The sequence below is a fragment of the Geotrypetes seraphini genome, chromosome 7 (assembly GCF_902459505.1).
Source record: "Geotrypetes seraphini chromosome 7, aGeoSer1.1, whole genome shotgun sequence".
NCBI classification, from domain to species: domain Eukaryota; kingdom Metazoa; phylum Chordata; class Amphibia; order Gymnophiona; family Dermophiidae; genus Geotrypetes; species Geotrypetes seraphini.
Window position 1 is genome coordinate 118,444,525 of NC_047090.1, and position 22,342 is coordinate 118,466,866.

Sequence of the window (22,342 nt, forward strand, 5' to 3'; positions counted from 1 at the left end):
GATATGCAAATATATATGTAAATCTCCCTAACCCACCCATCCCCCATTCTAGTTTGTTTTTAAAATAATGAAAAAAATAAATCAAGATAGACTATCTCCTAGAACAGTGTTCTTCAACCTTTTGACACCTATGGACCAGCGGAAATAAAATAATTATTTTGCGGACCAGCAGTTTAAGAACACTGGGCTAAGTCGTGGGTCAGACCCCACCCATCTCCACCCAATCTCCGCCACCAGACCCTGCCCCCATAATAGTACTAATTGTAACACCATTTTATCCATACACACAATATAATCGTATTAACAACACATAATGGTTAATCACAAAATTATGTTTAAATGATTTTTATTATTCCAGCAGTAAGAAGCAAATTCAAACAGTTGTACCATTCAGGAAATAACATTTTCAACAATATAATTAGTTCCCCTCCCATCCCCTCCCCAGGAATCCATGGCCAGTCCAACAGCTTAGAGTGGGAATAAAATCTTAAAGATTCAAAAGTCTACTGCGAGCATGCGGTGTGAGGTCCTGCCAGAAGTGCTCCCACACCTGACAAAATTTGCGACCCGGGCCAAGAGGGTTAATCACAAAATTAAACTACACAAAGCACACTGTATGATTCTCAATATTCATTCCTACCAGAACACAGATAACCCCATGCAAATACAGGACCAAAAACTAAAAATACTAATATTTACAAACAAACCCTAAGATGCAAGACTCTGCAGGCAGTACAACCCCAGAGGAATAGAAAGAAACAAATGCATTTCTTCCTGATGTAAATCAATCACTAAATTATAAAATAAAATAATTCCCCATACTGTTGTTGTCTCCCTCCCTCCCTCCATACTGTACCTTGCCTTCTGGCCTGCCCCCCAGTCTTATCGTCGTGCTGGCTCCCTCTTCCTCAGTGCTTCAATGCACAAAGATGTGGGCAACAGCTCTTTGCACATCCCGCGCCTCATCTGGAAGCCTTCCCTCTGACGTTGCAACATCAGAGAGGCTTCCAGTTCAGGCACAGGACACGCATAGGAGCCTCTGCCCACGGCTTTGTGCACTTCAGCACTGAGGAAGAGGGAGCCGGCCCGAAGAAAACGCTGCATCAATCTGACCGTGGACCAGCGGCTGAAGAGCACTGTCTGGGGCCTGATGCACCTGCCGGCCCTGTGGACCGGCAGGAAATTTCTGCGGACCGGCACAGACTGGTGATTGAACAACACTGTCCTAGAACACATCATGGAAAACTTCCTGAACAGAATAGTCTCTCCTAAAGCGGCCTATTTAGGTCTTTTATAATGAAAATTGAAAAATAATAAAAAACACCAACTATTCTTAGGCTCTAATAGTTTTATGTAGTCATAAGGAATAAAAGACCTGCAAGAAAAGCTGAATGCACTGTCCTTCTCTGCATGGATTGAGACAATAGTTTTTCTTCCGCGATGCATTCAGTAACATGACCACTGTTACAGGGGAAAATTACCTGTATATTCTTCAAGAATTTGCTCTGCCACAACTTCAAGCGAGGACTGACCTTGCTAATATCTTTTTTCAACAAGACGAAGCCTCTCCCCACTTTGCAAGGTTAGCCAGATTTCCTGAATATCAAGTTTTCTGACCGATGGATCGGTCAAAGGGGTCTCCTCGAATGGGCTCTGCGCTCCCCTAACCTTACACCATGTGACCTTTTTTTGTGGGGCTATATCAAAAGCAAGGTGTATGCCACTAAGCCCGTAACCTGTCTTAGGAGAGCTAATCTGTTCCTGTTATTGTCAGATGACACACATTTTGTGACTGACTCATTGGCGTGGTCCAAGAAGAACAATGAATCAAAGATCACCCCCCCAAGCTTTTAAGGAAAGGAATAGCCAGTAGGAAAAAGGAAGGTAATGATGCTCTTATATAAGTATATAAGACTGTAGTGAGACCCCATTTGCAATAGTGTGTACAATTCTGGAAACTGCACCTTCAAAAAAGATAAACAGGATGGAGTCGGTCCAAAGGAAGGCTACTAAAATGGTCGATCTTCAAAGTATTTGAGGACAGACTTAAAAGATCTCAATATGTACAGTGTACAGTATTGTGGAAGAGGGGATATACGATAGAGACATTTAAATACCTATGTGGCATAAATGTGCATGAGGCGACTCTCTTTCAATTGAAAGGAAACTATGAAATGAGAGGGCTAGAATGAAGGTGAAAGGGGATCGATTCAGAAATAACCTCAGAAAATATTTTTTCAGGGAAAGGATGGTGAATGTGTGGAACAGCCTCCCGGTAGAGGTGGTGAAAATGAAAAATGTATCTGAATTCAAGAAAGCTTGGGAAAGTACAATGGATCTTTAAGGGAGCAGGAGATGGCATAGATATCTAGGCAGACTTATCTACTTTCACTTTTCTATGTAACTTCAGATTTAAATCACAAGACTGAAAAAAAAAATAATAATAATAATAATTTTTCCCCAAATTCTTTATTCATTTTTCCATCTTATATCAAGAACACAATATTACATCATTTAAACCTTGTAAACATCACTTGTATTTCTTCCAACATCATCTTAAAAACATAAATTTATACCCTCCCCACCCACCCTTCCCACAAATATTTCAATAAAAAATCATATATATTATATTCTTATCTATTGATCAAACCTTTAATATAACTTTATACCCTCCCCCCTCCCCCTATGTACGAGAGTACTTTCAGTAGATAATGGTGTCTAATCATTGCAATAATTTGTCAATGGCCCCCAAATCTTTTTAAAATTGTTATAATTCCCTCTTTGTATGGCAATTGTTCTTTCCATTTTGTAAATGTGGCACAACGAATTCCACCAGAATTAAGTCTACTGTAATTTTTCCAATTACTGGTAATATGTTGTATGGCGACTCCTGTCATGATCAATAAAAGTTTATTATTGCTTGATGAAATTTAACTTTTTGTTCTCATTGACATACCAAACATTATTGTATCATATGATAATGCTATATGGTTTTCTAATAAACAATTAATTTGAGACCAAATTGATTTCCAAAATGCCACAATACAGGGACAATAGAATATTAAATGATCTAAAGTCCCTGCTTCAAGATTACAATGCCAGAATCTATTAGACTTAGAGCTATCTAACTTTTGTAATCTAACGTGTCCAAAATGCTCTGTGTAAAAGAAAAAAAAAACAAGTTTGTCTCATAGATGCGGACACCGTAGATCTCATTCTCCAAGACCAAATTCGTGGCCATTGAGACGCAGTAGTTTGATGCTTTATATCAATGCTCCAAATGTCCCTAAGTCCATTTTTAGGTTTTTTATTTATAAATCCGTTTATCAATTTATACCACTGTGCGGCCTGGTGACCCAAGAAGTCCACCTGAAAGCATAAAAACTCCAGACTATACTGATTATTGAGATTTTTCCATTCAGGGAACTCCACCTGAATAGCCTGTTTCAGTTGCAACCATCTAAAGCTTTGTGATTTATTAAGACCATATTTATGTTGCAACTGTGAAAAGTCATGCAGCCTACCATTTAAAAAAACATCTCCCAAAATTCGGATACCTGCAATCATCCAATGCTTCCAGATGACCTTAAATCCGCCAATTTGAATCTTGGGAGTTTAACCATATAGTTTGATTTGTTGATTTATAGATTGGAATAGGTGTTAAATTACTAAAATATTGGAGTTTTCCATAAATATTCTGTTTTCTTTATATAATCTAAGCATTTTAATACTAAGGACATGACAATCGTAAAGGGAACATGAGTCGCCACTCCAACCATAACCAATCTGGGGTATTATCAATGAGCTCTGGGAGGACCCAATACATACCCTGTCGTAAAATATAGGCTTGATGATACCTATAGAAATTGGGAAAATTTACCCCACCCTCCGCAATTGATTTCTGTAAAGATACTAAAGCAATTTTAGGAGTTTTGCCCAACCAAACAAATTTTGTAAGAATACTGTTTAACTTTTTGTAAAAGGACCCCTTGAAAAAAACTGGTAACATTCTCATCTGATAACAAACCACAGGCAATATCATCATTTTAATAGTTTGAACTCTCCCCCACCAAGACAGATGTAATGGAGTCCATTGCTCACACATTTCTGTTACCTTCTGCACATTTCTGTCACGCCTTCTGTTACCTTCATTCTCTTTCATTGTGTCTTCCAGCGTGTTTTTTATCCAAATTCCCAAATATTTTAATCCATCTTCCTTCCATACAAAAGAAAATGAATCAAATAATCCTTTTGTGCAATACACATTTAGTGGAAGAACTTCAGATTTACTCCAATTTATCTTATACCCTGAAAATTTTCCAAATTTTTCAATCAATTCTAGTAAGCATGGAATGGTTGTTTCTGGATTTCTCAAATGAAGCAAAATGTCATCTGCATATGCAGAGACTTTGTATTCCCGGTCTGAATAAGGAATACCTTGTATCTCCTTTACTTGCTGAATAGCTAATAACAGGGGTTCCAAAACAATATCAAAAAGCAAAGGAGATAGGGGACAACCTTGTCTAACCCCCCTCCGCAAGTTAAAGCGTTCTGAAAAATTATTATTAATATATAGGTTTTGCAAACAGGGAAGCTATACAATGTTTGAATCATTTGTATAAATCTTGAACCTATTCCAAACCATTCCATAGCTTGATACATGAAGGTCCATTCTACCCGATCAAAGGCTTTTTCTGCATCAAAGGACACAGAAAGCCAGATCTTTCATGTCTTTTATTAAATTTAGCATATGAAAAGCCAATCTAGTGTTATTAGATGAATGTCTCCCAGCAACGAATCCAGTTTGGTGCATATCAATTATAAAAGTGAGAGCCCTGGCCAAGCATAAAACCAATGTCTTAGCCAAAAGTTTTCCATCGACATTAATTAAGGATATAGGTCTGTAATTTGAAACCAATATAGGATCTTTGTTTGGCTTTGGCAAAACTATAGTCAATGTTTCTGCCATAGTACCTGTAATGCAACCCTTATTTAGTTGAGTCTGATATAATTCCAATAAATGAGGTAATAGGGTATTTTGAAATGATTTATAAAATTCTACTGTGAAACCATCCCCACCTGGAGCGGATCTAACTCTAAGAGACTTCAACGCTGTTTCTAATTCTTTTAATGATATAGGCTCCTCTAAACTTTTTTTAATACGCTCAGGAATTTTTGGTTCCTCAATCAGATTCAAAAATTCTATACCATCTTCTCTATTTTCATAAGGCTCAGAAGAATATAGGTATTTATAAAAATTTAGAAATTGATTCAAAATGTTTCCAATTTGAGTATGTGTCTCACTTCTCTCATCCTTTATAGCAATAATTTTTGTTCTTCTTTTCTTCACTTTAAGATAATTTGCCAATAATCTTCCCATCTTATTTGAATTTCCATAATACAAAGTTTGTTGGGAAAACAAATCTTTCCTTACAAATTTTGATGATATCTCATTATATTTACCCTTTGCTTTAAATAAAGCCTGCAAGGTATTTTGCTCCCACTTATCAGCTAATTTATTTTCAAAATGTTTAATTTCTTTTTCTAAATCAGAAAATTGTTTAAGTTGTTTTCTAATATATGTCGAATATGAGATAATATTACATCTCATGGTAGCCTTAAATGCATCCCATGTTTCCATGGTAATTTTTTCCGAGGTGTTAATTTGAAAAATTTAATAATTTTTAATTTAAATTCTTCAAGAAAATTTGAATCCGCAATCAATGTATTATCGAATCTCCAAACAGACCTACTACACTCTTGAGCCTCAAACATAAAAACTCAATTCACACACCTCCATGATCAGACATTATGATAGGGTCTATGGATGCTTTTGTCACTTCTTGTACTAACTGATTTGTAACAAAAATATAATCTATTCTGGAAAAAGATTTATGAACTTGTGAACAAAAAGAAAATTCCCGCTCATTAAAATGAAATATCCGCCATATATCTTTCAAATCGCAAGATTGTATCAAATTATCTAACCCCAAAGACTTCATAATTTTACTTGGTTTTTTATCCATTAATAGATCTATAACAGCATTGAAATCTCCAGCCACCACTAAATTAGAAGCAGCCAGTGGGAGTAATAATTGTTGTAATTTCTTTAAAAATTCACTTTTATTCATATTTGGGGCATATACATTAACCAGATCCAGGGTATTATTTCCCATGCTCATTCTTACATGTACCCACCTTCCCAAGGGATCAGAAGCAATCAATTGAAAATTAGCTGTATTCTTTTTTATTATTAATATGGCTTTAATATTATTTTATTATTAATATGGTATTAATATTAATACCCCAGCTTTTTTACCAAGAGCAGGGGCAAAAAGACTGTTTTATCCAACCTCCTTCCAACTTTTATCACTCCACCACTGATAGGTGCATCTCCTGTATGAAATATAGAACCACATTCTGTTGTTTCAGAAAGGCAAGCATTTTTTTCTTCTTATTTTATGGTTAAGGCCATTAACATTTAATGAAAAAAGTTTAACCTCCATTATATAATTTGTTTTCTAAGTAGTCAGATGTAATTAATTTAAAATAATTAGATACCATTTCCAATATTTTAAAACTTTGCACATAAAATTCTCCTATCCCAAATATTTTCTTTTCTACCCTTCCCCCAACCTTCCCTCCCCAAATCTTTATTAACAGTGTTAACTTGGTGACACACATATTAGATCAGGCAATGATAAACTCCCTATAGACCTTCTTTAAATCAATATTCAAAAATAATTCACAAAGAAAATACTTATTAAATATAATCATTCTTCATAGAACTTATTCTAAGTCATAAATTATACAATAATATCAGTTTGATGACTTTGTATGCATTTCAGAAACCTCTAAACTAAACTCATATTAGTATACCTAAACAACCAATTATATTCCAATTATTTCACCCTATAATCAATATATTTTAATAATGATTATACCATCTTAATACCATTTAATATTTTATACTAAAGACTTTTACATCTAAGATTAGAAATCAAAAACTCATATTAGTATACCTAAACAACCAATTATATTCCAATTATTTCACCCTATAATCAATATATTTTAATAATGATTATACCATCTTAATACCATTTAATATTTTATACTAAAGACTTTTACATCTAAGATTAGAAATCAATAATAGATTCAAATTCCTTTTTGGACCAATTATCAACTTATTTTATAACTTATGATATAGAAATTCATTAATAAACATCTATAATTTGTCATCTTCTTACTTATGTTTGATGATAAAATTTTATGAAAGATTTAATTAATCTTCTTTTTCCCCAGCTTACATAATTCAACACTCCAGAACATATTTTAATTTATTGAATCTGCATAAGACTTAAACCTACCATCTATATTTTGGGAAATGTATTATATTACCTTTAAATTAAATCAATTTCTTAAATTAAATCAATTTATTTTTATTAATGAGAATCCATTGAAAAACCATATGTAGAACTAAGCATATTTAGAACCATTTAGAATCTGTTTCTTATGTTACAATTAATATACGACACAAATACTCGGATTCGTGAAAAAATCAATATTATTGTGAAACACTTTCACGAGAAAAAACAATGAATGATGTCAAGTACTACGTGTAGATAGAGCTGCTTTAGTCATAGGGAGAAAGTTCAAGCTGAACTCGAGGAAAAGCCTCAGATAGGGGCCCTACCACCACCACAATGGTGGATAAAGGTGGTAGGGTGATAACCTCACCGGCAAAAACCTCTGTTTGCTCCCAAATGTAAACAAATATAAGCAGGGCTGTCTAAGCTTGATAGAAGAAAAAACTTTTCTACTTATCTCTCAATTGACCGGTGCACCGACGATGGCCAGCGTTTCACTAACTTGCTGCCTCAGGGTGTAATCAAAGTCCGATCAAAAAACTTTTAGTAGGACGCCGCAACGTCTCAAACGATCCTATGATCGATCCTATGATTTTTGATCTTAGGATCGTTTGAGACGTTGCGGCGTCCTACTAAAAGTTTTTTGATCGGACTTTGATTACACCCTGAGGCAGCAAGTTAGTGAAACGCTGGCCATCGTCGGTGCACCGGTCAATTGAGAGATAAGTAGAAAAGTTTTTTCTTCTATCAAGCTTAGACAGCCCTGCTTATATTTGTTTACATTTGGGAGCAAACAGAGGTTTTTGCCGGTGAGGTTATCACCCTACCACCTTTATCCACCATTGTGGTGGTGGTAGGGCCCCTATCTGAGGCTTTTCCTCGAGTTCAGCTTGAACTTTCTCCCTATGACTAAAGCAGCTCTATCTACACGTAGTACTTGACATCATTCATTGTTTTTTCTCGTGAAAGTGTTTCACAATACAATTAATATACGAGACATAAATAAATAGATTAACTTCTACCAATATAATACCTTCCTTTAAAAATTCACCTTTATGAAACTATTAGCATCTTTCTCATTTTAAATTCTAAAATTGAATTAATTTGTATTTATCTGAAGTATAGATAAAACAAAAATTAATAAAATATCTTATGTTACATTTACAAATCCTCCTATGAACCATGAATCTACAGGAATCTACTTAAGCAGACTTATGTACTGAGGCATTGACTCCCGAAAATAAAACTTTATATAATTCCTCCCAAACCAACTAACAAAACTACTCCACATGTCATTAAAATCCATGCACTCCAAGTTTCTGCATCAGATGCTTTAACTGAACCACTTCCCTCTTGCTTTGACAGAGAATGTTATATTATTCCTATACATTCTTTCATCTTATCTCCGAACATCCTTGACGAATCCATTACTGAATTTCAAACCAGCTTCAAATATCTAATCCTCTGTGAATCTTCTTCTTTAACATTTGGATTGGAAAATAGTGCTAATGAAAAAAGAAAAATGCAAGAATTTGTTTGTGCTTTTATTCTTTCTGATCTTGGTAAGGTGCAGTTAGTGACATCCATGGGTTTTGATACCCTGATTTTCAGGATATCCAAAGTGAACATTCAGCCTCTATATTTGCATATATTTGCATTTATATTAGTCACGACTTCTTCATATATTAAAACTTCCTCTTTCCATTCCAATCCATCTAAGGAGCCAGCTGAAAAGAATGAGGATGAGGTGGATGAAGGAGATATCCTCCCCAATTCTATCTCAGTATTTAATTCCTCTCCATATCCTGGAACGGGTGCTTTCCTTACAGCAGTGACGAGTTTTACCTGTGCCCTCCAGTTCTGACCTAAGACCTCTTTGGATACAGTCCGCATTGAAGAATAGTGCTAATGCAGTGGTAGGATGAGTCTACAAAAGAGTACATGTACTGCTCACACATTCATGAATGACAGCGCTGGATCATTCAGTACATTACATACTAGGCAGGACAAGCCATAATTGACTGTGTCCTTCAGCCACTCTTTCCCATGCCAAAAATAGACTCACTATTCTGGTATGTAGGATGTCAGTGAGCAGAGGTTGAAACATTCCAGCAACAATGGTCGGTGTAAAACCTGCTTTTGCAGGAGACACACCAGATCCATGCGAAACACTGTTCGGGAGGTCTACCCCTCTGAGATTAGCTTCAGAAACAGTGTATGATCAGGAAGCTTTTCTTTAAAAGACTCATTTAGAATCGGGTATCCTGATTTTATGTGTTTTCAATAACATCTAGAGCAGATGCAATTTCTTCAAAGGCAATCATTCAATCACTTCTAAGATTAAGACCCAACATAGAATCCACGAGAGAATTCAATTTCTCATTGTTTCTGCCATTGAGTCTTATAGTTCAAATTGAATCATAAACATTCTTTAACGTTTTCCCCATCAACTTTCACGGAGGATATGTTTAACATATTACTTATAACGTTAAGTAAAATCCCATTTACAGTCCTCAAAAAGATGAAAAGAAAAATAAATATTTCAAAAGAAAGTAAAAAATCATATCATCCACACTATCAATCATTCTAAGTCAACATGGGCTGTTCCTGTTGATTTATGAAATCATGCAACTTTTCTGGATCATCAAAAGTAATTGTTTTATTCCCAAAAGTAATTCTCATTAATGTTGGATATAATAATCCATATTTAGCTCCCATGGTGTCAGATCAAAAGCGCACCGGGACAAAGGTGCGTGCAGACAACTGAGTGCAACGCGGAGCCGCGCACCGAAGAAAATGACTGTTTTAAAGGGCTCCAACAGGGGGCGTGGGGGGAACCCCCCACTTTACTTTATACAGATCGCACCTCATTGTGGGGAGTTGTAACCTCCCCACATTTTACTGAAAACTTCACTTTTTCCCTAAAAAACAGGGAAACAGTTAAGTTTTCAGTATAATGAGGGGGGTTACAACCCCCAAACCCCCCATGCCGCCGCGATCTGTATTAAGTAAAGTGGGGGGGGGGGTTCCCCAACAAAAACCCCCGTCTGAACACCTAAAAACATTTTCTTCGGCTCGCACTTCCGTCTTGCGCTCATTTGTCGGCGCGGGCCTTTGTCTTCGGCGGTTTTGTCTATGAACCAGCCCCCAAAGCCCTCAATTGTGGTCTCAGTGCTAAAAAAACTTTTCTTTTAATTGCTGTATTTCTAGCAAAGTCAGGAACAATATGAATACGTGCATCCTGACATTTCAAGTTCCTGTTTTGCCAACTGGAATATTTCTAAAACCTGCTGATACCTCAGCAACTTAAAAATTAGAGGACGAGGACCCTTTTGCCTATCATCTCTCTTAGCAGGGATTCGGTAAGCCCTTTCGATTTTGAGAGGAAACTTTCATTTTATAGGCAGTATCTCAGGCAAAAAAATTCTCTAAAAAGGAAATTGCACTCCCTTTCTCTACCCCTTCCGGGAGATCTAAGATACGCAAATTACTCCTCCTCTCACGATTTGAAACATCCTCCAGCTCTCCGGTAAGAAAATCAACTTTTTTCCGATCCATTTTGCTTGTGACTATCTCCATTTCAGCTGCCTCTAATCTTTTCTCGATATTATTTGTTTTAATTTCAGCCTGCTCCAATCTCCTAGTAAGAATAGACACTTCATCCGTAAGATCATTCACTTTATTGGCAATACCTGAAACGATCTCTTTTATTTCTTTCAACTCCTTCATATCGCTGTCGCCATTTTTTGATGTTGATGATTTTAACGGCATCTCTGGCTCCAGCTTTGCTCGTTTCACACTTGCAGAAGGTACAAACGTTGAATCACTCTTATTCTGTTTACCCGAAGCCATTATAAAGATCTTACCCTTCACTGAAAAACAAATTTAAAAAACTTTCGCGTGACTTATTACAATCAAGGTCTATCAATACGGAGCCCACTCACTATCTGACTTTTTCCATGCACGACCAAGCCACGCCCCCCTCAAAAAAACCCAAAAACTAAAGTTAAGAGCTATACAGACTTCAGGGAAGCAAAAAGAAAAAATTAGGTTCTTACCTGCTAATTTTCTCTTTTAGACTTTCCAGGCCGGTATGGCTTCACTGATGGGTAATACCTCATTATGACCAGCAGGTGGAGACCGAGACAAAAACTTTTAGTTGCAATACAAGTAACTGTGCTTCTCCCTAATCTGACCAATCTGCCAAATAGCTAAGCAGAACTAAACAGTGCTAATTATAACAGTAACAATACTCTGAAGAGGAGCAACAATGAACATAGAGCAATACTGTTGGAAGATGCAAAGAAAGTCCATTCGGCAAAGGTTCCCTCAGCTCGTCAGCTGAGCCAAAGCTGCTGTTCTTGCTATCTCCCGAGTCCTAGAAAAATACTAGAATCCACAGAAAAATCCCACTTTTCACGCAAAAACTGTAAGAACAGACAGACAGATAGGAGTGCTTTATCACCTTTCCAGACCAGTACAGCTTCACTGATGGGACGTACCAAAGCAGTACCCATCATGGGTGGGAACCCAGGAGGGCTGCCATCAGAACACGCTCACTGAACACCACATTCCGACGTGCCTGAACATCCACACGGTAATGTCATAGAAAGGAATACAGAGAAGACCAAACCGCAGCTTTACAAATATCCACTGGAGGCACAAATGAAGACTCAGCCCGAGTGGAATGAGCCTTAAGAAATTCTGGAACAGACTTCTTCTGAAGAAGATATGTGAAAGCGACAGTCTCCTTGATCCAGCGCGCCAATGGTAGCATTGGAAGCACTATCCCCCTTACGAGGGGCCGCTAAGAGGACAAAGATGATCCGACTTCCGGAAGGCCTGGGTTTGTTGACCATAAGAGTGAAGGATCCGACAGACATCCAACTTATGCAACTACCTCTGGTCTGAAGAGCCCTCCCGACAACCCAAAACCGGGAGGATCACGTACTGAATGACATGAAAAGGCGAAACCACCTTCGGCAGAAAGGAACAGGCCGCATGAAGGGAGGCCTACAAGAGAAAGCCTGCAGCACAGAAATCCGTCTCGCAGAAGAAATAGTCACCAAAAAGGCTGCAGTAAGGTCCTTCAACGAGCAGGAACCTAGGGGCTCAAAGGGAAGACACACAAGCACGGACAAGACCAGACTGATACCCCAACCCGGAACAGAAGGCCGCACTGGAGGCCAAAGCAATTTGACCACCCTCAAAAAGCGAACGTCTGGAATAGATGTTAAGTACCTACCCTTCAGCAACCAGCGAAAAACGGACAAAGCCGCAAGCTGAATCCAGAGAGAAAACCAGGCCAGGACATCCTGCAAGAACTCCAAGATACAAAGCAAAGAGGCGCGAAAGGAAACCACTCCTCAAAAAATACATCAAACACACACATAAGCCTGATAAGAGGAAAAACCTACAAGACCCCAAGAGAGTGATCACTTTATCTGAATAACCTTTCATACCTAGGTGTTCCCGCTCAAAAGTCAAGCCGTAAGACAAAAGGGACCCAGATCAAACATTGCAAAGGGGCTCCCAAGTCAGAAGGTCAGGCGAGAGGAACAGTGAAAGAAGATCTGCCACAAGAAGATGAACCAAATCCGCATACCAAGGGTGCCTGGGCCAGTCCAGGGCTACCAGGATCACTCGGTTGGGGTGCAGAGCAATTTGAAGAAGATCTAACCACCATCGGCCAGAGGAAACACGTACAGGAGGCCTGCCGTCAGCCAAGGCCGAACCAGAGCAACCAGACCCCTGGCCTGAACATCCCTGTGCCGACTGAAGAACCGGGGTGCTTTGGTGTTATTCTCTTGAAAGAACCCGGACAGACTTGCTCGTTAACAGAGTCTGGTACACTAGCAATGCCAAACGGATGGCTCTGGTCTCCAGAACACTGATTGACCAAGATGCCTGTTCTGAAGACCAGCTGCCCTCAGCAGAGCAACTGAGACACTAAGCTTCTCAGCCGAGGAGATTGGCGTCCATGAAAAGAACTGTACACTGGGGCTGAACCAGACTCACTCCCTGCACCAGGAGAGAACACTGCAGACACCAACGGAGACTGCGATGAACCAACCCACTAAAAGAGGAATGGGAGAGTTCAAAGCGTGCACCTGGGGCGACCACTGCTGAAGTAGAGCATACTGAAGCAGATGTAAGCGAGTATGAGCCTATCTCACCACGTCCAGGGAAGCTGCCATCGACCCCAGGACCTGGAGAAAATCCTGCACCTGAGAACACCAGGAAACTATCAGAAGGCGAATCTGCGACTGCAACTTGCATTTCTCACAAGCTGTTAATTTTGTTCTGTATAGACAGACACTTCTCACTCCTGGCAAAATTCTGTGAGTGAACAATACCTCACCCCCCCTCAGGATGCACAGAATTCTGGACATGCTGTGCAGAATTCAGTGCAGTAGAGGAGAAGGTGAACCACTGCACAGCAGGTCACTTTCTCTTCCTGTGCCGGCTTAGACCTGAACTGCTATCTTGCACACGCAAAATCCTGCCAGGAATAATTTCTGTATTGTATAAAGTTAACAGTTTTAAACATGTAAATGCTTAGTAAGTTTGCAAAGTTACTTCAATGAAATACCTGTAGGTTTGCTCTTCTCAAGAGCCATTTCAGAACTCACAGGCTTGCTTCCACTCTTAACGACTGCAATAGGCCAGTCTTTCTTCTGATGGCCACTAGGTGTGTTCATACAAGTGTACGGAGACTTCCTAGCTGGAGTCTTGGTGAGGGAACGTTTATGTTCATTATCTTTAGTGGTCTCTGAGAATCTGATTAAATAGAAGGGATGTACTAGTGAACATGAATGGAATTACAATACCAGTGAGGAAAGTATAGAAAACCGGCTTCTAAATATTTTTATGACTATAAGCAAATCTAATACCAAGTACTTCAAAGTAGTAAATAAGAGTGTCTCATATTAATTTGGGGTCCAAAAAATGCACTAGGGCTTACTTTTGGAGATGTCTTATTTTTTTCATGTACAACAATTCTCTCCCTTCCTCTCCTCCACCCCAATTCTTCCTCTTTCCTCCCCCCATGTGCATCTTTCCTCTCCCCCATCCCCTTACGCAGCATCTTTCTATCCCTCCCTCCCATCCCCCTGTGCAGCAGAACCCCACTGACATACCTCTGCACCAAGGCCTCCTAAAGCAGCATGGGTGGGGGTTGCTGAATCGACGAGTCCAATTTTTTCAGCAAATTAGGCAGCACTAGTGTCAGGAATAAAGTCGGGAAGTGTCGGGTACATTCGGGGGGGGGGGGCCTTGGGGGTCTATCTTAACTAGGGCTTATTAATATAAGCATCTTTAATATAAGAATCTCATTAGAATCTCGGAAAGAGCAGGAGCCAGAAGGCCTTGAGCATGCGCAGATGCTCAAGGCCCAGAAGAATCAGCGGCAGACTCTTTGGGCACCGGCACATCCTGTCAGTTGGTGCTGTGTGCTGATGCCCAACCCGGTAAGGGTTTGGGCGGGTGATGCCGGTTCTCAGGAGTGGGGTGGGCAAAGCCAATTCCCGGGGGTGGGGTGACAGTGCGCTTGTGGCCTCAGGGGTGGGGGGTCTTTTGGGGATGGGGGTTGTAGGGTTGAAGCGCGCCAATGGTCTAAGGGGTACATAAGAACATCTTTTGGGATGTGGTGGAAGTGTGCCAGTGGCCTTGGGGGGGGGGGGGGAGGGTCCTTTTAGGGATGTGAAATGAATCTCCCATGTTTCCATTGTCTCTATGAGGAAATGTGCATTGATATGAGCACTTTGGTTTACAAGCATGCTTCTGGAACGAATTATGCTCGCAAACCAAGGCGCCACTGTACCTAACTTTAGGCATGAGCACTTACACTAGCTCAATGTCAGGCATAAATACTCATGCTTAACTGTAGACAGGTTAGGCTCATAAATGCTAGTATTCATGCATAATTGCCCGACAAGCCCCTAAAAACTGCCCATGCCCCTCTCAGGTCTCCTCCCCTTGAGGAAGATGTAAACTCTGGAATTTAGGCATGCAATTTATAGAATACTAAGGGCAGTTATAGATATAACAGCAATTTACAACAATTATAGCCAAAAATTGTTTGGCCTTGGGATCTGAGGGATGATCCAAAGATCACTCCTCTAAGAGAACCTGAAGCTTTTCCTCAGAATCCTAGAGTAGTCCATATCAGCTTTCTGTCTGAGTTTGTACCTGCTCAGATGACTGAGCTCGTGGCCAGGCTCTGGACGAAAACACGGAGAACCAACATGGGATCTAGAATAACCTCCCCCCCCCCTTCTGGAGTGATTAGAGATCAACGGTGTCTCCTCTGGTGTCTATCTTGATGGCCCTTTAGGTAACTCTGCTGTTACATGGCCAGGGAATGGCATTCCTCCTGCCTGATTTTCGCCAAAAGGAACGGGGAGGAGCGATGTCAGGAGAAGGTGGTTCGCAAACTAGGGAGGGTTCTAATCTGAACCTCCCCCAGCCAACCAGGATTTTATGGGCGTGCTTAGGGAGATTGGAAGGGAAAGGAGGGGGCCTTGGTGTTTGGGGTGCTGGAGGGAAGGCGCACATGCAGCAAGGGGCTGGAGAGCAGGAGAGGTGCAAGCACATGATGTGCCAAGATGACACATGAGGCGAAGCGCCGCCCCCCCCCCCCTTACTAAGCTACTGGATTCTGCTACCCCATGGGAAGCCAGTGTTTTCAGAAACCCATAACATTGCTGGTGCAAAAGATTAACATGGTAAATTGTTTTTTTCCTGTCACTCCTTCACTGGCCCAATGGAGATTTCGGTGAGCTTGTTTATAAGTTTGGAGTAGAAACCTTCGAGTCTGGAATTCTTTGACCCATAGAGCATGCAGTAAGATTTTTAATCTATAAGTTGAAAATGCAGTTTCACATGCTATTGTCTCAGGGATGCTTTCTGTGTATGAAGGTGTTGGGTGGGAGAGAGGAATATCAAAACCTTTAAAAAAAAAAAAATAATAAATAATTGCTGAACAGATCTATGAAAAGTGCTAATGTATGAGCACTAAAAACTTGTATACAATTGATTAGACAGTTTGGGTTATGCTGACCTTTTTAATTGTAATGTAATAATTTTTTTTTTTTAATTATTTATTCATTTTATATTTTACATCAAGTGCACAGAAAGTAACAATTAATTTAATACATAACTTGAAATTCCACAAATTTTCTCATTAAATAAGATTTATTCCCTTCCCTCCCATCATACTGGTATCAAATATAACAAATAATATAATAAACTCTCTCCTTCCCTTCATAACAAATTATGAAAATCAACCCCCCCCCATTCTTTCATTTATGTTAATCAGGGAAAAATGATATCTATTCATTACAATAATTTATTAATGGCCCCATGACACACTGATCTCCACCAAAAACTATAATTCAATCTGTTCCAATTTTTCCAATTATACGTTATTTGCTGAATGGCAACTCCTGTCAGAATCAATAAAAGTTTATTATTTTTGGAAGATATTTGGCTCTTAGCTCTCATAGACATGCCAAATAAAACTGTGTCATACGATAATGCCACATGATTCTCTAGCAAGCAATTTACTGGCCCCAAATCGACTTCCAAAAAGCCAAAATAAATGGACAATAAAACAATAGATGATCTAAAGTCCCCGCATCGAGATGACAAAGCCAACATCTATTAGACTTGGAGCAATCCAATTGTAAACGAACAGGGGTCCAGAATGCTCTATGCAACAGGAAGAACCACGTTTGCCTCATAAATACAGACATTGTACATTTCATCCTCCAATTCGTGGCCATTGAGAAGCAGTAATTTGATGCTTAATCTCATATGCTCCAGACAATGTACATGATACAGGCAAGAATTTATTGTACCAAAGTTAAAATTGCAGTAATAAAAAACCTTTTTACCAACCACTTGGTTGGTAAAAAGGTTTTTATTATTGCATTTTAACTTTGGTACAATAAATTCTTGCCTGCATCGTGTACATTGTCTGCAGTTTTTGTTTGGTTTTCCTGCAGATATGGTTGGATTTCTTTTTTGTTGCTCTTTTTTAATCTCAATGCTCCAAATGTCTAAGTCCAGTGTTTGGTTTTTTATTCATATATCTAGATAATAATTTGTACCACTGTGCAGCCTAGTGCCCCAGGAAGTCTGCCTGAAAGCATAAGAACTCTAAACTAAATTGATTATTCAGATTTTTCCATTCAGGGAACCCCGCCTGAATAGCCTGCTTCAGTTGCAACCACCTATAACTTAGTGATTTATCAAGGCCAAATTTATGTTGCAACTGTGAAAAATCAAGCAGCTTACCATTGGATATAATAGCATCTAATGTGCTTATACCTGCTTTTATCCAATACTTCCAGACAATCTTAAACCCGCCAATTTGAATCTTGGAGTTCAGCCATATAGTTTGATTTGTAGATTTTTGAATTGGAATATGTGTTAAATTATTGACATATTGTAAAGTTTTCCATGTATCTATTAATATTCTGTTTTCTTTATACACTCTAGCCATTTTGATACTAAGAACATGGCCGAGCCTGAGAGGAAACAAGAGCTACCATTCCAACCCCAACCAGTCTGGGAGCTTTTCCATGAGCTCTGGGAGGACACAATACATACCCTGGCACATAATATAGGCTTGATGATACCTACAGAAATTGGGAAAATTTACCCCTCACTCTGCAATTGCCTTTTGTAAAGACACTAAGGCAATTCTAGCAATTTTACCCAGCCAAATAAATTTTGTAAAAATACTATTTAATTTTTTATAAAAAGACCCCTGAAAAAAACCTGGTATCATACCCATTTGGTAACAAACCATAGGCAAAATCATCATCTTAATAGTTTGGATTCTCTCCCACCAAGACATATGTAAAGGATTCCATTGCTCACACAATTCTGTTACCTACTGTAATAAAAAGTTTTCATTCACTTTCATTGTTTCTTCTAGCGTGTTTTTTATCCAAATATCTAAATATTTTATTCCTTCCTCTCTCCATAAAAAGGGAAATGAATCAAATAAACCTTTTGTGCAATGTACATTTAGAGGAAGAACTTCTGATTTATTCCAGTTTATTTTATAACCTGAAAATTTCCCAAATTTCTCTAACAATGGTTATTCCAGGATTCCTCAAATGAAGCAGTATCATCATCTGCATAAGCAGAAACTTTATATTCCCTACCAGAATACGGAATACTCTGTATCTCCTTCACTTGCTGAATCACTAACAACAAAGGTTCTAATACTATATCAAAAAGTAAAGGAGACAAGGGACAATCTTGTCTAACCCCCCCGTTGCAAATTGAAACACTCTGAGAAATTATTATTAATATACAATCTAGAAACATGGGAGCTATACAATGTTTGAATCATTTGTATAAATCCTGGACCTATACCAAACCAATCTATAGCCTGATACATGAAGGTCCATTCTACCCGATCAAAGGCCTTCTCTGCATCTAAGGATACAGAAAAGGCCGGATCTTTCATGGCTTTTGTTAAATATAACATATGAAAAGCCAATCTGGTATTATTGGAAGAATGTCTCTGAGCAACAAAGCCTATTTGGTGCATACTAACTATATAAGGGAGAGCCTTAGCCAAACGTAAAGCCAAAAATTTAGCCAAAAGTTTTCTGTCTACATTAATTAAAGAAATAGGCCTGTAGTTTGAAACCAATGTAGGTCTTTATTTGGCTTTGGCAAAACTATAGTTAATGATTCTGCCACAGTATCTGAAATGCAACCTTTAGTTAGTTGAGCCTGATATAAATGTAACAAATGAGGTAATAGGGTAATTTGGAATGATTTATAGTATTCTACAGTAAAACCATCACCACCTGGAGCTGTCCCTACTCTAACAACGCTGTTTGTAATTCTTTTAATGATATAGGCTCTTCTAAACTTCCTTTTATATGATCAGGAATTTTTGGACCTTTAATTAATTCTAAAAATTCTAAACCATCTTTTTCTCTATCTAAATAAGGCTCAGAAGAATAAAGGGCTTTATAAAAATTGTTTTTAAGATAGGACCAATTTGAGAGTATGTATCTTCTTTTTCATCTTTAATTGCAATTATCTTTCTTTTTCTTGCTTTAAGATAATGTGCCAATAATCTCCCCGCCATATTTGAGCTTTCATAATACAAGGCTTGTTGAGAAAATAAATCATTCCTTACAAGTTTAGAAGAAATCTCATTATATTTACATTTAGCTTTTAAAAGAGCTTACAACATAGATTGTTCCCATTTTTCTATCAGTTTCGATTCCAGGACCTTAATTTCTTGTTCCAAATTAGAAAACTGACGTTTTATTTGTTTCTTAATATATGCTGAAAATGAAATAATTTGTCCTCTCATGGTTGCCTTAAAAGCATCCCATAAGATTTCCATAGAGATTTCTTCTGTGCTATTAATTTGAAAATAATCATTAATTTTTAATTGAAATTCTTCACAGAATTTTGGATCCATAAGCCAGTGGTTCCCAACCCTTGTCCTGGAGGAACACCAGGCCAATTGGGTTTTCAGGCTAGCCCTAATGAATATGCATGAAGCAAATTTGCATGCCTATCACTTCCATCATATGCAAATCTCTCTCATGCATATTCATTAGGGCTAGCTTGAAAACCCAATTGGCCTGGTGTTCCTCCAGGACAGGGTTGGGAATCACTGCCATAAGCAATGTATTATCAAATCTCCATATTGGTCTACTTCCATCTTGATCAATAAATTTAAATTCAACCCACACCTCACCATGATCAGACAAAATAATTGGATCTATGGAGGCTTGTGTAGTCTGTTGTACTAGTTGATCTGAAATGAAGATATAATCTATTCTTGAAAAAGATTTGTGAACATGGGAATAAAAAGAAAATTCCCTCTCATTAAAATGAAATATTCGCCATATATCTTTCAAATTACAAGATTGTACAAAATTATCTAGTCCTAATGATTTCATAATTTTACTAGGTTTTTTATCCATTAAAAGATCTATAACAGCATTAAAATCCCCTGCCACCACAAAATTAGAAGCAGCTAGTGGCAGTATTAATTGTTGTAGAATTTTAAAAAACTCAATTTGGTTCGAATTGGGGGCATATACATTAAACAGCGCCATAGAAGTATTGCCCATGCTCATGTCTACATGTAACCATCTCCCTAAAGGATCTAAAGTCATCATTTTAAACATTGCAGTACATTTTTTATTCGCCAAAATAGCTACTCCCGTCTTTTTACCTACAGCAGAGGCAAAAAAGCAATGCTTTACCCAATTGCCCTCTAATTTTTTTAGACTCTACAACAGACAAATGTGTCTCTTGGATATAACAGATGTCCGCATTCTGTTTTTTAAGTATAATAACGTTTTTTCCTTTTCATCGGATGGTTAAGGCCATTAACATTTAATGAAAAAATTTTTTAAATCCATTATATTTAATTATAATACCTACAGATAACCAGAAATTGATAATATACTGAATAATTAATATATAATCAAACTTAAAACTTAGACTATACCCCCCTCCTCCAAATTCCCTCCCTCCAACACCCCATCCCACCCCCACCCAATCCTCCCAAATTAAAAGTGAAAACTTGGAAACGCACATGTAAAATCAAATCAGGTGACGAAAAACTCCCTTCAGGCTAAATCCATAAACATCATTAATTAATTATAATAAGTTATCCAATACTGTAGTGTGAATCACATATTATATAAAATCCATTTAATTTTCAATCCCCTCTTTTGAACTATACTAATGAAGGTTAATTACTAAAAAATCCATATTTGATTCATTATATAAATCTTTGCATATATTAAACTTAAATCATAATACCATTACAAGCCTTATTAACTTATATCCATTTCATAAAAATTTATATGAATCAGTATTTCCATAAATTAATAGGATACTCTATACATCAACAGTACTAATTGAATACTAATTAAGGTATTTATCATTGAATTACCCACAATCCCGTACATTTAGTTAATCCACATAACTGTGCAATACTGTATCTATACCAAATCAATCCTTTCTCCTGTTATTTTATCTCCTATATTTGAAATCCTGTATAATAAATTCTTCTACATTCTAATTTTATGTTAATATATAATAAATAAAGCTATAAGCTGCAATATTACATTTCCTTATCTCATAAATGGCCATACTTTCATGTTATTAACTATTGGAAAAGTTAAGGATCCAAACAAAAACCTTTCCCATAGTATACCTTCCTGTATTAAGATACACATCAATTCAAATAAAATATTAGAAAGCATTTTTTGAAATTTGATTTCAGGAAGAGTTAGTAAAATACACTTTATAAACATGAAGGACGGCATTTTCGTTAAAAGCAAACTGATAAGAAAGAGAAGTGTAATGTAATAATCTGATATTTAACTGGAATGTGTTATAGGCTATTCACTATTTTTGCTCATCACTTAAATAAAAGAAATGATTTAAAACGAACAAAACCACCCCCACACAAACAATTAAAGAAAACCAAATGGAAGATTGAATATTTACCGAACATTCATTTTGGATGTTGAAAGAACAGAGGGTTTATAAACAGACTTCTCTGTCAAGATACTGCGATTAGCCACATTTGAGATACGTGGTGAACGGCGCCGATTGGAAGGAGTGCACACAAAAGAGTGCCTGCCTTTATGGGGGAATGGGCTAAATAAAGACATCCTGGGATTTAATGGCTTCTGAAAGAAGAGATTACAATATTACACAACAAGTCTAGGTTACTAGTAAAGATAAAACAGTTTCATAGTAACTTCAAATAACTAAATACATGGGCCCAATCTACACTATTAAACAGCGGGATGCATTTTCAGTAGCAACATCAACATTAAATAAAATTATTATGTATATTCAGTGGTGATGAATATATGTACAGAATAATGTTGTTAGAACTGCCATCGTTGTCAATTTACTGTATATGCTCAATAGGCTGAGATTTTTGGGCCCAAACCCCC

General features: G+C 37.7%; 1 protein-coding gene across 2 annotated transcripts in view; it reads right to left on the bottom strand.

The window, feature by feature from the left end:
* The window catches only part of NUSAP1 (nucleolar and spindle associated protein 1), a 141,576-nt gene that overhangs the window by 34,911 nt on the left and 84,323 nt on the right, over nt 1-22,342 (bottom strand). For both annotated transcript variants that reach the window (XM_033953010.1, XM_033953009.1), the window contains 2 exons: nt 21,885-22,069; nt 13,960-14,147 (listed from right to left, as the gene is read on the bottom strand). In XM_033953010.1, the coding sequence (XP_033808901.1) occupies nt 13,960-14,147; nt 21,885-22,069 (373 nt within the window). The remainder of the gene's footprint in view (nt 1-13,959; nt 14,148-21,884; nt 22,070-22,342) is intronic.